This window comes from Pempheris klunzingeri, chromosome 1, assembly GCF_042242105.1.
Source record: "Pempheris klunzingeri isolate RE-2024b chromosome 1, fPemKlu1.hap1, whole genome shotgun sequence".
NCBI lineage: Eukaryota > Metazoa > Chordata > Actinopteri > Acropomatiformes > Pempheridae > Pempheris > Pempheris klunzingeri.
Window position 1 is genome coordinate 21320895 of NC_092012.1, and position 16163 is coordinate 21337057.

General features: G+C 41.9%; 1 protein-coding gene across 1 annotated transcript in view; it reads right to left on the reverse strand.

Moving 5' to 3' along the window:
* The window catches only part of nfatc3a (nuclear factor of activated T cells 3a), a 58022-nt gene that overhangs the window by 34223 nt on the left and 7636 nt on the right, over positions 1-16163 (reverse strand). The window contains exons 2-3 of the mRNA XM_070830467.1: positions 4875-6057; positions 61-223 (exon numbers count right to left, since the gene is read on the reverse strand). Of these exons, the coding sequence (XP_070686568.1) occupies positions 61-223; positions 4875-6057 (1346 nt within the window). The remainder of the gene's footprint in view (positions 1-60; positions 224-4874; positions 6058-16163) is intronic.

The window sequence follows — 16163 nt, forward strand, 5'->3', positions numbered from 1 at the left end:
GCTTTTGGCTGAGCGGCAGTTAATGCCCCAAATGTGTGGGAAAGTGCCCAAATATGTTACCTTGACGATTGGGTGGCCACCTGATGCTGCTTTGACGGCTCCTCGGCTGCCCTCGGTTTCATAGTGCGCTCGGTGGTGGGCTTTGGGTTGTACCTCTATCTTCAGGTCATATTGGCCAAACTGGCTTGGCAGCGGCCAATCTAGAGGGGGCAGTGAGGATGTCCTGAGGAGAGAATAACACAAGCATGCACACACCCACACAAAGAGGATGAGTATATTAGGGCGTTGGTATGAAACCATATTGATGCACAGTGTTGTGTAAAAGATGTGGCCAATGATTCATTCAGTGAAGGGGTTTATGGTTGGAGTAATTGATGCAGATAAATTTGAACTGGCCTTAAGTTTAACACTGAGAACAAAGAATCCTACAGAATCTTATCAATGATGACAGGAAACATTTGAACAGCCTTAACAGAAAGAATTTCCCATCACATTTTCAACATTTAAAATTATTCTGTACAGAAATGTGACATCTCACAGTAGGGCCAACCAAGAAAAAAGCTGTCTCCTTTATGACTGATGACAATGACCTGTCTTAAGGCTGTCTGAAAATATTCAAAAGCTGAAAAGGTGGTATTCCCCTTCCATGGTCTGAGACTGAGGTATAAAATGCAGTGTACTTAACCCCACTAGACAGTGAATCACTGGAATACCCACATGCATGAATCCTGTTCTTAAACATAACACTTGTAATAGGTCATGTTAAGCCCTTAGGCGTGAATCATTTTCTAAGGGGGGCTTTTTTTTAAGGGAGTCTTCTGTGTGGGTCAGTGAATGGGTGGTAAGATGACTGTGTGTGTCTCAAACAGTGAGTAAATTACTGTGTGTGAATCTGTGTGCATACTATAGAAGAGTAGATTTTATGTGCAGTGTAGCTGGCATTGTGTGCTTTTCCTCCCTGCCTCTCTTGTTTTTTTTATCTGTGCAGGCCACAATCATATTTGAACAGCTGCACTCGAAAATAACACACTCAATGGCCTTCTCCACAGAGAAACTAGGTCTCTCCATCGGAGTGCATTAGATCAGTTTATCTCCTAGGCTTTTCAGAACAGTGGCATCAACCACCAAACATTGTGTCTGGTGATGTGTCAAATTGCTGTTGATTATAATTTAATTAATTATATTCAAATACAAACAGGAGGTTGTCTGGACCAAAATGTATTTCATTTCAATAGGAGTGTAATATATCTCATGAGGACACTTACTAAAATCATCATTATCTTTTACCTTTGTCATTATTTTAATCATTATCTTTCAGTCTCTGTCGTTTTCATAACCATTATGTGGATGATAGCTTCAAATGTTACCAGAACAAGTTTCAGAATGTTGTTCATCTACAGTTTGGTTTATGTTTGTTAAGTTTTCTTTCTTGATTAATTGTTTACTTGGTTTATATCACTGGTTGACTTATTTTGACACACGTTTGCACTGTAGTAACTGAACTGAACTACTATAGAATACATGATTAACTTGACATGGTACTTGAATTGAATGAAAAACCACAATGTCAACTGTTGTACACAATTAATAATTCATGATCCAAGAGGCCTACCATTTATCATCCAGGAGTTTTGTCTGACAGCAGTTACAAATTACTATTGTGTTTTTCAGCTCAGCAGTATCCGCCATTTAAAATGTGTGTGTGTGTCATTGTATGCATTCACACTCCTACTGTGTCTGTGCATGTTAACGTACGTCTGTAAATCTATGGCTGTGTATGTTAGGCCGAAGTCAGTGAATTGACTCTGTACTGCAGGCTGCTGCAAGTATGTGCTATCTTACAGGCTAAGAGGCAGCCACCCTATGCCACACACTGAACTCTACCTCAGTGTTGGCCACTGTAGGCTCTTTGTGCACCCTGGGACATGGTGGCATGGGCTTTTATTTGGCTTTATCCAATGCTTTCCAAGTACAGGCATGCAAACGTACTGAGTCTAAAATGCATGATAGATCTTTGACAGTAGAAATAATTTTCAAGGGAAAGTTTACAAAGTTTTAGCCAGCATAGCTGACTCCCTTAATTCTTCCTTTTCCAAATACCTGTCAAGTGCTGGCTACATGCAGGGCAATCTGATCAGACAGAATTAAAGACATGTGAGTCAGGCTTTCAGTGGAGCCATTTCATTTCATAAACTGTCTTACACACTGGCACCAAATGCAAAGGAAAGACTATATTTTGAAATGGAAAGGCACATGTCTGATAGAAGTTTGGAAGAGCTAAATGTAGCCTTGTGGTTACAAATCTAACTGAGGCACATTCTACAGATTCTCCTGCCACATATGACATGAAAATGTTACCTAAAACCACTTAAATTTGTAACTTGTAAACTAACCGGCCAGGCTGAGCAAATCTGATGTGATGCTGCATGTCATTTCCTTATTCTGCTTATCCTGCTTTAAGTTTATAAAGTGTAGACTATATGGCTATCTGTGCTCAGTAGCTGCAATGATGAATGTTTGGTCTGTTGTAATGCCAGAATAGTTCAAACTGAGCTGTTTCTCAATCCTTTTAAGTTTAAATATCAAACAAGGTTTTCATCTGACAGCAGCTTTATCTAAGATCTAACACTCTAACACAGTGTAATACAGGCATCCTAACCCTTCTGTTTTCCTCCCTGCAGCCATGACATAACCACCCAGGAAGTGTGGGTTTGCATGGCTGCTACGGTAACAGGAGAGGAGAACAGAGGAAATATGAGCTTTGTGACGGAGCAGGCCAGGAGCAGTGGCCTATGTCCTGACATAGCATAACCTTTCTCATATGTCTAAGCCATGGTGTAGGGGCTCCCAGTCCATCACATTCCCACAACCCACCTAGTCTTCTCTTTAGTCTCCCACTCATTGCAAGAATGTCAATGTCAGGCAATACAGGCTTACCCATGAATATATATCATGTATATATTGTACTTATATATGTACTTTTATATTGTTTTCTTGCAGTTACATCAAAAGTCCATTACTTCCTGGAACCCAGTGTATCTTCACAGGTTGCCTCGTGATATACTGCTAGGCTTACAAATAACCTCTTAGCAATAATACCACATGCACCTCTGCTTTCTCATCACATTTAGGTATATGTGTCTGTTACTCGTGCTTTCAAGATCCAAAAACAAAAAATACAGCTAATGAGCTAAGCACAAATTGTTCATTCACTCATTCCAGTGATGTACTGATTAACTTGCTATTTTTTATGCTATCAAATTCTAGCTTAGGCTCTGCTTACTGGCTGAGGCTATACATAATATATATTTGCCGCAGCATAATAATGGCCTGTTGTTTAATTATCACTTAAGCAGTTATCAATATTTCATTGTAGACAGCTCAGGGAATCAAAGGAAGTGTCTGAAAACCCACTCACTCCAACCCAATCCCACCCATTCCATGTGGGCCATCTGTTCAAAATGGAACAGACAACGACTTCCTGTCTGATGGCAGCCACGAGCGTACAGAAGTCACATCTGCTGTAGAAGTCACATCTGAAAATTTTGTCTAATCTGTATTTTCTGCCACCAAGAGCATCTATTGAAGGCAGGCTGGGCAATCATACAGTAACTCTAGCAGGAACAAATGTAAGGAAATACTTAACATAGTTTAAAAAAAGTTGTAGCTGCTGTGTTCTTCATGGTATAGCACCTAACTCTAGCAATGTAGACATTATTCTGTCACTGTCTTAGCCATGGTTCAGCCAAATTTCACTTACAAGTGGAAGGATGCAAAGATGATGGTGAATCATCATACAGATGACAATGTTACCCTGTTATTGTCTGAAGAGTGTTAGGTCTATGTGAGCAAGCATTTGTGTTATGTCTATGAATGTGTGTGTGTGTGTGTGTGTGGTGGCCCCCTTGCCATATGTGCCCTGTGCTGATTTACAGTGCTAGGGGCCAGTGCACACAAACAAGGCCATGTCTTCATCTGCTGCACACATTGAGAACAGACAGCAGAATCCTCTCTTTAAAAAATCTCCATTATGAGTTTCTGATTGCACCCATAACTCTTTAATGTGGACATTGTGCATGCGTATTTGTGTGTGTGTGTGTGTGTGTGTGTGTGAACTAGTGCTGTGTGTCCCTGTCTTTCTCTCCACACAATAATAAACTTGTATTACTGTAAGGTGTAACTAAGTCAGATTTATACTGCTGATACAAAACTCAAAGTTCCCCCGTTACTGAACATTAATCTGCAGAGTTCCATCAACCAGCCTATTATTCAACTAACTTGCTGTTTGATACAAATTTACTGCATTGCAATGTTTACACTTGTCACGTAGATCAAAAAGGGTTTTCAATCTTTATGACAGCTCAGAAAGCTCTATAAAAACATTCACCACTGAGCTCTATTGTTTAACCTTGACCTACTAATTGTTTTTAAGATTGAAGCCATGCGCCATCTTGCTAAGCAATGATTGCTTTAATCATTTACAAAAATGATCAGTTATCACCATGCCACCTTTTACTTTTGGATCTAAGTTAAAAACACTTTGAAGTTTTAGGATGTCATTTATTAACAATCTATTCCGCGCTAATACTGAAGTCATGACTGACACCAAGTCTTTGTCAGACACAAACAGGAAGTAGAGAAGAACAAATGCATTGCAACATATAGTTGCGAGAAAGTCTTCTCTGACATTTAAAAAGGTAAAAATATTTGAATTTTCCATACATTTCCTCTCCCACTGAGTCTTCTACATCTGCATGAATCATTTGCTCTATGTAGATTAGATGACAGCATCTGTGAGATGGAGCTAAATTTCGATTCTTATATGCAAAATTGTTCACTTTTTCTCCTTTTTCTCCTCAATATCAGAAATGTACCTGAATATAGGTGTATGACCAGGCTTGGGTTTATTCCATGAGAAGTGAGAGGGCACTGAGAGGAACTGTTCCCCAGGCCCATCCTTTTTCAGGCTGTGCAGGCCTTCGTCGGAGGGAGAGTCCAAATTAGGAGACATATTCCCTTGGTCATCTAGCCCCAATTCCCCTTTCCCAGTCTGTATAACCGTTCTGTCCTGTGAGGTCTTCCTTGTCTTGGAGGGGATGTCTGCCTCAGATGGGCAGCACTGGAAGGGTGACATGCCTATAGAAGGACTGCCAACCCAAGTGTCCTCTGTTACGCTGCCTCTAGGTGAAGGTCCTGGTGTGGGTGTGGGCGAGTGATGAGGAGACAATGAGCCGGGGTAGCAGATGTCGGCGCTTGAGTGGCGCCTCTTCCCACAGGGCGAGGTGGGACGTGAAGAAGGCCTGGAAGGTGGCCTTGGGCTAAGCCAATTTTCATCTGTGACACTGGTGCGTGGCGAGTGGCAGGGGGACTGTCGGGGTGACAGGCTGACAGAATGGGAGTGGTGCACAAAGGCGGGGTGGTGGTGCTGCCAGGGAGGCTGCTCTTCCAAAACTCCACCACTGGTTTGAGGGGAGGGACAGCCTGGGGAAGTAAGCGGGGAGCCCAGGGTGAACCGGGCAGCTGCTTCATTTAGCTCTGAGTCAACATCGTCATATACGTGTGAGAATGATTCACAGGAGGACGCATCAGAGAACCAGCTCCTAGAGGAGAGGCTGCTGCATGGGCTAGGGCTGAGCGAAGAGTCCCGGTATGAGTGGTCCAGGGGCAAATACAGGTGGTCTCTGGACAGGGGCCTGTCACCGTGGTAGTCCCCATCAGGGCCATTGGCCCTCAAATCCTCCTCATTGGCATCCATCTCCTGCTGGCAGCTGGGAGAGATAGAGGTGATCTGGATACTGGGGCACTCAAAGGCCTTCGGTGCCTCCACAGGAGCAGAGGGCAGCAGGGGTGAGCTGCCGTACTTGGAGTCTTGTGCCTCATAGCTCAGATTCTCAGATCCTGGTTTGTGTGACTGATAGCGTGGGGATGTGCTGATGACCTGGGAGTGGGACTGCATGCCATGACGAGGCAGACCAATAGACTGATGGTTGGTGACCATAGACTGGGGCTGGCCCACATTTAGTATGTAGAAAGATGTGTTGTCATCAGGCTCCAGATCTAGGAGAAGAACAGGAAGGGAGAATTAAGATACAGTAATCTGGGGAATATTTGCTGTTGTTTTTTTCTTTATGTTGCTTAGTTCGACTTTATTGAGTTGATGAAGAAGTACAATAAAAAATACTATTGATACAAAACTCCAGAGCAACTTAAACACAATGTCTTAAAATAGCAAGAGTTTAGAAACTACACCATATTCTTGTCACATGCCCTCAGTCACATTTTTGGGATGACTAATAATGTAGTGGAAGATCTAAGGTTGTGCTTATGCAGATCAGACAAAAAACAAGTAGGCATATAGCTGACAGCCATTTGCATCTAACCCACTGTTTAATCATCCCCATCACAGCCAAAATCAGTCACCAGTGTAGCAGACACAGAGTTTTCTTCTAAGATTAGAGGTCGTGCTGGTTCTTAAATCCAACACACCAGATCCATCATTAAACAATGATTAGGGTCAGCTAAACTGCAAACACTAAGGCACCCAGGACACCGAAATCATATTTACGGTTGCTGTATGTTTTTGCCTTTAGACTCCAGCAGCAGAACAGAGAAGTGGTCCAGACTCTCCCCAGTTGCTTTTAAAACCAATAAGAGGAAAAGGTGTAACTGGTCACTGGCCTTGTTTTCACACCAGGACTAGGCTTGAGGCAGGCTTTGGCTGCCAAAATTGCATAAAATAGTTTTGTCACAGTCCCATATGCGCCCTGAGTTAGCATTTGCAATTGAGCCCAGTTTCAGGAAATTAGAGGCCAGAGTGTTGCTAGGTAGCAGGCAGTCATACAGGCATTGTTCCAAGAGGGATAACCGATGAACAGCTCTACTCAGGAAACAAATTCACACAACGGTGCATGCTGTCGGCTGTCATCACAGCTAGCGCTGGCAGGCTATTTATACCAAAGGTCATCCGGCACAGGCAGTAAGCACACACACAAACACACACACCCACACACAAACAAATAGATACCAGCCCATTGTCTGTATTGGCACTACTCTGTTAGAGGTTATTGGTAAACTTCCACTGGATATGCTCTGCTGCTCACATTGGAAGTAACCCCCTTCCCAACGTTTCACATGTAAAAAGGGAATTTCACATTCAGAGACATTTTTTTTTAACAAGAAACATAATAGGAATTTATATTCTTTAATGCCTAAAAACACTGGAAAAACATTCTTTCATGCAGATTTAAACTTGTGACAATCAAGTTTTATGTATCGTGCAGTAAGAATAGTAGATGCTTTAATTTTCAAACTCTATTTAGTTTACTTTTACAGGTTCACTCACCCAACCACAACTTTATATCAAAAAACCCATACCACATTACCCCTTCTGAAGAGAAACCAACATAAAACGGGAAACAAAGCAGGCATCATGTAAGATCTGATCTTGTCATGTCCTATCTTTGGCCTTTTAAGCTGTGATGAATACAACTTCTGCTTCACTATGAGAGTTTAAGACAAAAAAATGCAACGATTTACGTCATTTAGAAAACTTGCAAAATGGCCCAGGCGCAAACATAGGCCAATGAGCATTCATTAAACTTCCAGCTTAGCTAAAACCACAGCTTGTACAGGATAAGGTTATGAAATCATTACAAAACACTTCCCCATATTCCTCGTACCTACCTGCCTACCAGTTTGTTTCATTCAACACAAAAACTAAAATGTTCAAATCTAAAGCACAGACAATTAGGCCATACCTTGGTAGTAAATTAATTTCCCACATTTGTTCCCTACGACTTTATATGATAACCACATACCAGTATGACAGCTTTGCCTAATCAGATACAATTTTCTAAAAAGGAGAACATGAGTTTCTGTCCTCATATCCTCTCTATCCAACAACAGCAACACAGGGAGTAGCAGCAAGCTCTTTATTTATAGCTGCTCGGCTTCGCACTGGCCCTGCCTGCCTGTCACAAGACCCAGCAGTGGATCCTCTGACGACAGCATCTGACTGACTGACAAGGAGCAAGAGGACAACAGAGTCGAGAGCAAAAAAAGAGGCTGTGAGAAAAAGATGATAGCCCGAACAGGGAAATAACATGAAAAGAGAGCAGAGGAAGAGGAGAGGAAAGAAAAAGTGAGAAACAGGGCAGCAGCAAACATGGACACACAAATACACGCACACACACACACAGACACACACACGCACAAGACTTAATATTATAATCCTTACTAATGCTGCACTATTTGAACCCATTGCTATTCTTGCCTTGCTTCTTCTCCACATTCACTTGGTAAGCATTCGCATTAAATGAAAAATTGCCACATTGCCACACATTGACAATTGTCATTTTCTGAAAAGAATATTTTTAGAATTTCAGAATTTGTCAGTTTGATTTTCTGGGTTGTGGCTAAACTACAACACAACCTGATAAGCTAATCTTAGCTCTGTTGAATCACACCAACCAAAAATGAAATACAGATCACTTAGGGCAGGTCAGGGGAGTTCCAGGTGCTGACTGAGTAATGAGGTGCTGCCTTTGTAAAGTAGGTGCTAATTTGACCCAAATTACAAGTGCAAAATGAATGAAAGTTGCAGTGAAATTTGCCTTGTGCTTTAATTTAGTTCTGCCTGATTTGTGGATTGTCAGAGTTCGCGTCTTGTGCAAAGTAATGGAATACCAAATGAATATGCTATGGCATATATTTAAACTTCATGCAGAGTCTCAAGTCCAGCAAACCACCTGATACCAACCAGGGCTTACAAGTCCTGCGTCAACTGACGCGAATTTCGTAAAGGATGCACTAATCAACTGGCTACCAATCAGCTTGTGGTCAATTTGGAACTTACTAATTTACTTAATGAAGAAAAGACAAAACAAGAAAAGTTTAAATTGCCAAGTCAGTGAAGCCAAATGTGCTATAGCAAGCAGCAGTCACTAGATACTAATGTGGGCAGTTTGTATTTGATAGCCTGTGCTAATAACCTGTTTAGTATAAACTACTGGGGAGAAAGTGCAGTTTTTCTGCCATTTTAAAATAAAATGTGTGTACTACCTGTGGTATTTGGATAAAATTTACATCTGATATACATCTTAAAAACATATTACGCTGTGGTAGCCTTGGACTTTGTATTAGATGTCTGTGCTGGCCTAGTGATAGTAATTAGAGCAGTATCTTGTCTCTGGACTGTCTCTTTCTCAGACTCCTCAGATAACAGATTAGAAATCCCTCTGCTGGTGGTGCAACATTCATTTAACACACTGAGTTCAAATTCAAATGAATCATTTTCTTATTCACCATGTTATTTATCATAGTCGGTCTCTCTCGTTCTATAATGGCTGAATGCTCATTTGGTGAGGGTGAAAATATCCATCTGCTTTTCTGCTTTTGCATATTTCTACGCATCATAATACAGAAGAGAAGTGGCAGTGCTGCAGATGAGGGTCAGACAGGGGACGACCATGTTACCTGGCCCACAGCCCTCTCCTTGTGAGATAAGATTAGCCTGCTACCTAAAACCCCCCAGTGTGAGGAAAGGGGTGGGTGATGGGAAACCCCCCAGTCAGAGCCAAACACCAGTCACCTTAGGACAGGAGGTCAGTGAGGAGAGGAGAGGAGAGGAAAGGAGAGGAGAGGAGAGGAGAGGAGAGGAGAGGAGAGGAGAGGAGAAGAGAGGAGAGGAGAGGAGAGGGAATCAGAACTGCTATTTTATCAATGGCCTTGCTTGCAAAGCCCTTGTACTGTTCCTGAAAGCCCAGTGCGCCAAACACTCCTCAAGTGTCCATACATCAGACAGCCAATCCGGTTAAATAAAGATCTCTAAGAGGCTTTGCTGTACCTAAGCTAATAATAGCTCCATCTCACTGGGATGTTTCAGTGAAGTGTGGATTGTTGGATGTTTGTGACACCACAAAGGCCGCTGTGTTCTCACGGTAACCACAGAGAACGGCCTGACCCACTGGTTATGGTGGTATCCACTTTGGCTTCCTGACACAAAGCTCAACGGGCCTCTGGCTGACCATCACACTGCTTGGGGATTCTCGCTTGGGAGATAATCCGTAGAGACTTTGTTCCTCCCTCCTCTTACTCTCACTGCACACAAAGTGTGTCAGGGTCCTGTGACCGGCAGTGACACACAGGCCCACATTCTGAGAAAGCCCAGTTTACTACTAAGGGAGGGAAGGATTTGTCTCTCCCAGAGAAGATGACAAGCTCATTGCTGCAGCAGGTTCCTGCTGGTGCACCCACGACTTTTCTGTCTACATACTGAACAAGTATATAATGTGTGAGTGTGCCTTTATGTGTGCGTGTGTATGTGTATGTGCGTATACTCCAACACATAGTACTGTCTTAGGTTACCCACTAGCACCAACACCATGTGGTGCTGGAGCTAGAAGGTAACCTTAACCAGGGTTCCCTTTGTGGTGGGCAAGCAGGTTGATTAGAGCAGGCTCTGCTTACATCCCCTGTACAGACTGGCTTTGTGTTCAGCCCAGTCTCCTCTTTCAGGTCTCCTTAAGAGCTGCTGACCAAGAGACCACAGCCCAAGTGTACCAGTATGACATGTACTATAAGCCTCATGGGATAAATACCACAGATAAATAATAACACATTTAAATGTGATATATTCTGTGGCCTGTCAAACAAGTGCTAAATGCTCAGTACTCATGAATCACTTTTTCAAATGTGTAGACATCTGGCGGCTGTCCTTTACACAGAAGATGGGCTTCAACTCCTACAAATGTATCAATTGTACCCATGCTCTGAGTTAGGTATGCATCATGCCAACTTGCTGAAACAAATTAGTCATCAGAATAAAAACTCTATACCTCACTATGTAAACCTTAAGGTTGATTTTTATGTAAGGTAATATAAGGGATTGGTCTGACTTAGACTTGAATGTAACTGAAAAGCAAAATCATAAGTTTTATCATAACAGTAATGCAGAGAGTACACTTTGATTAATGCATAAAATAATAATTCAACAAAAAAAACTTTTAATAAGAGAGAGCATTAGAATTAAAACCTTTACATTTTTTATATTTGGGTTTATATACGATAGATATTTGCAGTGATTCCCAGCAGAGCTCACTAAAACAAATTTAATTCCTTCCCCTGGGTTTTCCAAGAACTCTGTGGCTGGCTGGTTGCCTACATTTCTAAACAGAGCTTGTGACGCACATGCACATGCACATGCGTATTGTAAGGGTTGGCCTACACCTGTGGCTCTAAACCTTGCTGACTGGGTTTGTGCCAAACCTACTGGTGATCCCTGAATGTGTAGGTGGTTGAGTCTGTGTAGAGAATGTAGTGTACCAAAAGTGGGGGAGAAGAAGGCAGGCTAGATGAATCTGGAGTCACGGGATACAGAGCACATATACAATAGAATCCTGAGACATGGGTGTCAGTTTAACCTGGCATTTGCAGAGCCTTGTTATTGTCTTATCAAGTAATGTTATGTTAGGGCTATATCAGAAAGCCTTCCTGTACCACAGCAGACTCACCAGCCAACAGAGGCTTAACAATGGCAGCCTAAGCCAATGTTAACATATGCCGACAGCTAAATTAAGCTCCTAATTAACAATCTCATGCTGAGATAACATTATGGGATAAACATGGGAGTGCCAAGTAACCACCTGAACTAAATACCCACCAACGCAAGAAGATCCCTTTCAAACACCATCCCTAATTGTCTTTGGGGTACATTAATCTGGTAAAAAGATGTCAGGACAGGTTAATACTTACATTTTAAACATAATAATAAGCCCTATTTAAATGTATTTGTAATGCATTTTTAAAAGTGCTTTATGAACAAAAATAATGAAATATAACATTGACAGTTTAAAAAAAAACTGAAGAAATGAACATGGGTCTAGGATAAAGAAAACTGCTTTGGGATGCAAATGTTTTCTCAGCACAGATTTAAAACCCTGAATTCCTGAGATCCTCAGACCTGGAGTTCCATAGTAAAACCCATTTATTAGCAAAGCAGCTTCAAGCTACTGATTCATTCAGGCACAGTATTGCTGTGTAGGTCATCAAGCCACCATCATTCTAATTATGTGCATAAAAAAAATAAGAAATTGATCAGCCAGATTTGTTAGAACTAGAACAAGTAATTCAAACAGGACAGCTTAACAGCTTAATCAGATGTCTATCACTTAATGTCTGACAACCACCAGATGACACAGGACAAGTCACTCCAAGAAGGTTTTATCAGGGAACATAGCTTATAGCATATCAACAGAAATGAAACTAAATGATGTCTGTGGATTATATGCCCCACAAAGAGCACACCTATAGACAATAGCAACAGACCAATGATAGACCCCAGGGGGACCTCACAAAAAACTGGAAAGGAGAAGCATCCTACCAGGACAGTGAATGACACACAAACAGGTATGACCAAAACCAAACTAGATTCACATGACTGAGGGTAACAAAGCTTTCCATAAGGTTCATAAAACTGTTGTGGCCCACCATCCACTCTATCAAGAGCTTCCAAACAAAAATTATAATAATTATCAAGCACTATTGACTCAAGAGTTGCTATTGCATTTTCATTTTGTATTCACAGATGTGTCTGGCATCGTAAAAAGCCGTCTTTGCTGTATTCCAAATCAGGATAAAACAACAAAGCCCACAATGAAGATTTCTGTTACAGCTTGAGTTTTTAGTTGTAGTTCTTTAGTTTCAGTAGCTTGAGTGCTTAATTGAATTTTTCAGGTTTTTCTTAGAATCATTACTTATAGATGACTTCAAAATAATTCAGTACAACTAAAACTGGGTCTGGAAAAAAATTCACAAAAAGTCAGTTTCTAAAACAGCAAAGCACGCAATTTTTAAAATTCAGACACATACACAATTTATAGAAAAGCTGAAGACCCCCATTAACTTTACTTCTCCCAGTACCCTGGTGTCTTGTGTGCATGTAAACACAGAATTTGTCAGATGGTTCATGTATGTGTTGGTTTTCAGTGGAGAGCTACAGTGCATTAGAAGATTGGCCTCCTAGGCGAACACAAGCCGCCTGATGGCCTGCAATAACCCAGAGCAGATAACATCAGAGGCACTGCTAGCAGGGGTGACATTTAAACGATCTGTCAGGGCTGACTATGCATGTGCCTGAAAAAGTCACCCGCAGAGAGGGAAAGAGAGAGAGCAAAGGAGAGGGATAGCCAGGGAAACAGAGCTTTTGTGTGCTTATTTGTGTGAGAGAATGGGAGAGAGACAGGGTGTATGAGAGACAGATACAGAGCAGAGAGAGGAAGGATTGACATTTGCACACTATGGGTCTTAGAGAGTGTAATGAGACTCCAGTGTATACACGTCATGGATTAATGCGCAAGTGTGTCAACCAATATCCTCCAACCAAGTTCATAACAAATCATATGGATGATTATACTGTATATACTATGTTTCTAGAAAATCCATGCATCAACAAAGTACTGCTAGTTATAAAACTAAGCCTTCTAACACTCTGCTAATCTCCACATGTCAACAATGGCCACCTAAAACTCCCAGCCTTTATCCATCTTCACACAAATTAGTTAAACAATCCGTGCCAGGCCAGCAAAGCCACTTCCCATCCTCTGTGCCACTTGTGCAGTAGTGGAAGGGATCATGAAGATATGGTGAGGTCAGGTGGTAAAAAGAAATGCAGTGTTCTCTAGTGAAGGGTCCATCTGCTCTGCTCAAGGGAGAGCCTCATAGCTGTCCTGTTACAGGAAGTAATCAAGGAATAAACAGGAAGATGGCAATTTCCCCTGCAAAAAATATAAATGCCCATGGCATGTGAGCAGTAAAAAGAGTCTAAAAACCCATAAATGTTTCACAAGATGACGAGGATACCTTAGCCACAGAGATCCACATGTTTTCCTCTTTTGAGCATAATGTGCATAAAGTGATCAATGGGTTATATTGTTCAAACCTTTATCCACAATCGGTGTGTAATGCCCTTTCTTGCCCAGCTGTCAAAGTCCACATGGTCCACATTCCCATGTAGTGGGGTCCACTCAAACACATGGGCCCCTACTGGAATGCATACCATCACCCCCTTGAAAATCTGACACATCACAAGTTTAATTGTGGCAACTGAAGTCTTCCTTCCTTTTTTTGGAACACTTAATTGAAACATTTTCTTATTTATCCCATTTAAAACCAGCCGTGGTTCATTGTTAATAAAGGGTGCAGCAACAATCACTGTTTCTTAATACCTGATTGTAGAAAATGTCACACCTGATCACTGGACACATAATGGGAGTGGGACAAGAAAAACTGCATGGGGTGGAGGTGCCAATACCAAGTATTAGCCTGACTGAAATACGGCTTTGAGGGGCAGCCTAAAATAAAATGGGACTCAAACAACGCTAATCCCTGTGTAGCAAGCCACACCTCATAGTAAAAGGGGAGCAAAGAGAGAAAGAAAAAAATGAAGCCAGATGCAGGAGTTCAACAGCTTTCTGTCTGGTGTAATGCAGCCTCTGACATGTTGATACAGCACAGCCAGCGGTAGCTTCAGTTACACTAAATTTAAACTAGACAGATGCCACACATAGTTACTCATGCCTCGCCCCGGGAAACAAACGTCTCATTCATCACACTGGGCATTGGGACCTCTTCAGTTCAACAGGGTTAGGGGGCACCCACATGGTGATCTAGCTCCACATGTGGACCTCGTGCATGACTGTCTGACTTTTGACCTCTCTGTCTTTCGGATGTTCTTAGAGATATTAGAACTTGTAGGCCAATGAACTCCCTTTTTCTAAAAAAAAAAGCCTTCCATCTGAAACTATAAGATTGACAAAGCCTATAGATGATTGCTCGTCAACCTGTCACTCCACTGTCTTTGTTCGTGCTTAAAAAAAGCTTTGTTTGTATGTTTTCCTCTCATCTTACGTTTGCTTTTTGCCAGTTTTTTTGTATGTAATTTGTGGTGACGTAGATGAATAAAACTATGTCTGTGAATATCAACAAGTGTCAATGTCGTACTTTCACAATAATAACAAGCTTCACGTTTAACATGATAAACATCTTTACATAATACATGATAAGCACAAAGACCCAAGCTGACTGCACATTAGGAAAGTGAGTCTCAAGTGCATTGCATACCAAGTGAAACAATATCAGAAAAAAGTAATGCTGGACATATTTTAACCTCAGACTGGAGACCGCTCACTAAACACATATGTGTTTAGGGAAGGTTTAATATTATTTCTGACAGACTTCAGGACAGCTTGTACTCTAATGACAGCTGCTTGTCTGAGTGGTGGCTCCCACCCCTCAATATAAAAGTCTAGACTACACGCATAACACACCTGGCTAGAGTTGGGAGTGCCGACACACTCACCTGGCGATGTAGCGCACAGCATTCTTCTACTCCTCTCCCCGTTAGGATCGCAAAGCGCTTGAGCAGTAAAAAGTTGAAGGCTGCAGACGTGCTGAGATGAGAGGGGTTCTCCTGCACTAAGTACAAACGAGTCACTAGAACCTGCCGCCTGCCCTCTGCCACTCTCTTTGGGAGCTCAAAATAGTCCACCATGAGAGCGATGTAATTTCAGTCTTTCAGTCTTTCCCACGACAAGGACTGAGAGGATCATGCTCTTGGTTCAGAGAAGCAGAGCAATGACAACAACACAGACAAAGGCACAACTGCTTTCTACACTAGCTGCTCTCAGTTTGATATTTATAATAATGGGCCTCGACATATTCTCATATCTAAACATGACAAAGACAATCCTACAGGTACAAGAAATGTCACAGCACATTAGCAGAACGAGTCACTGTGCAGTTGTGACTGCTGGCATCTGGAGATTTCAGTAGCCTAGACCAGTCTCTCTGATGTCACTCGTGGTCTCTCTCACATCCTGAGAAAGCAGTGAGAAAGGAAAGAAGCCTCAGTCGTCCTAGTGGCGGGTCTACAATACTCTGTGCTGGTATGCTGTCAACTGACAAACCACAAAAACTTAAGAACATAGGTCTTACATGGATAATGTACATGAAAATATACAAAAAGACAAAGAAAAGACAAGGAGAGCAGATGAACAAAAATGCTGTTCATTTTCCTCTTACCAGCAGCTAGAGAGTGGTGTGCCCCCCTCTCCTTTGATTCCACCCTGCCATCTGAACCCCACATGGCATGTCTGGGCAGAGAGCCA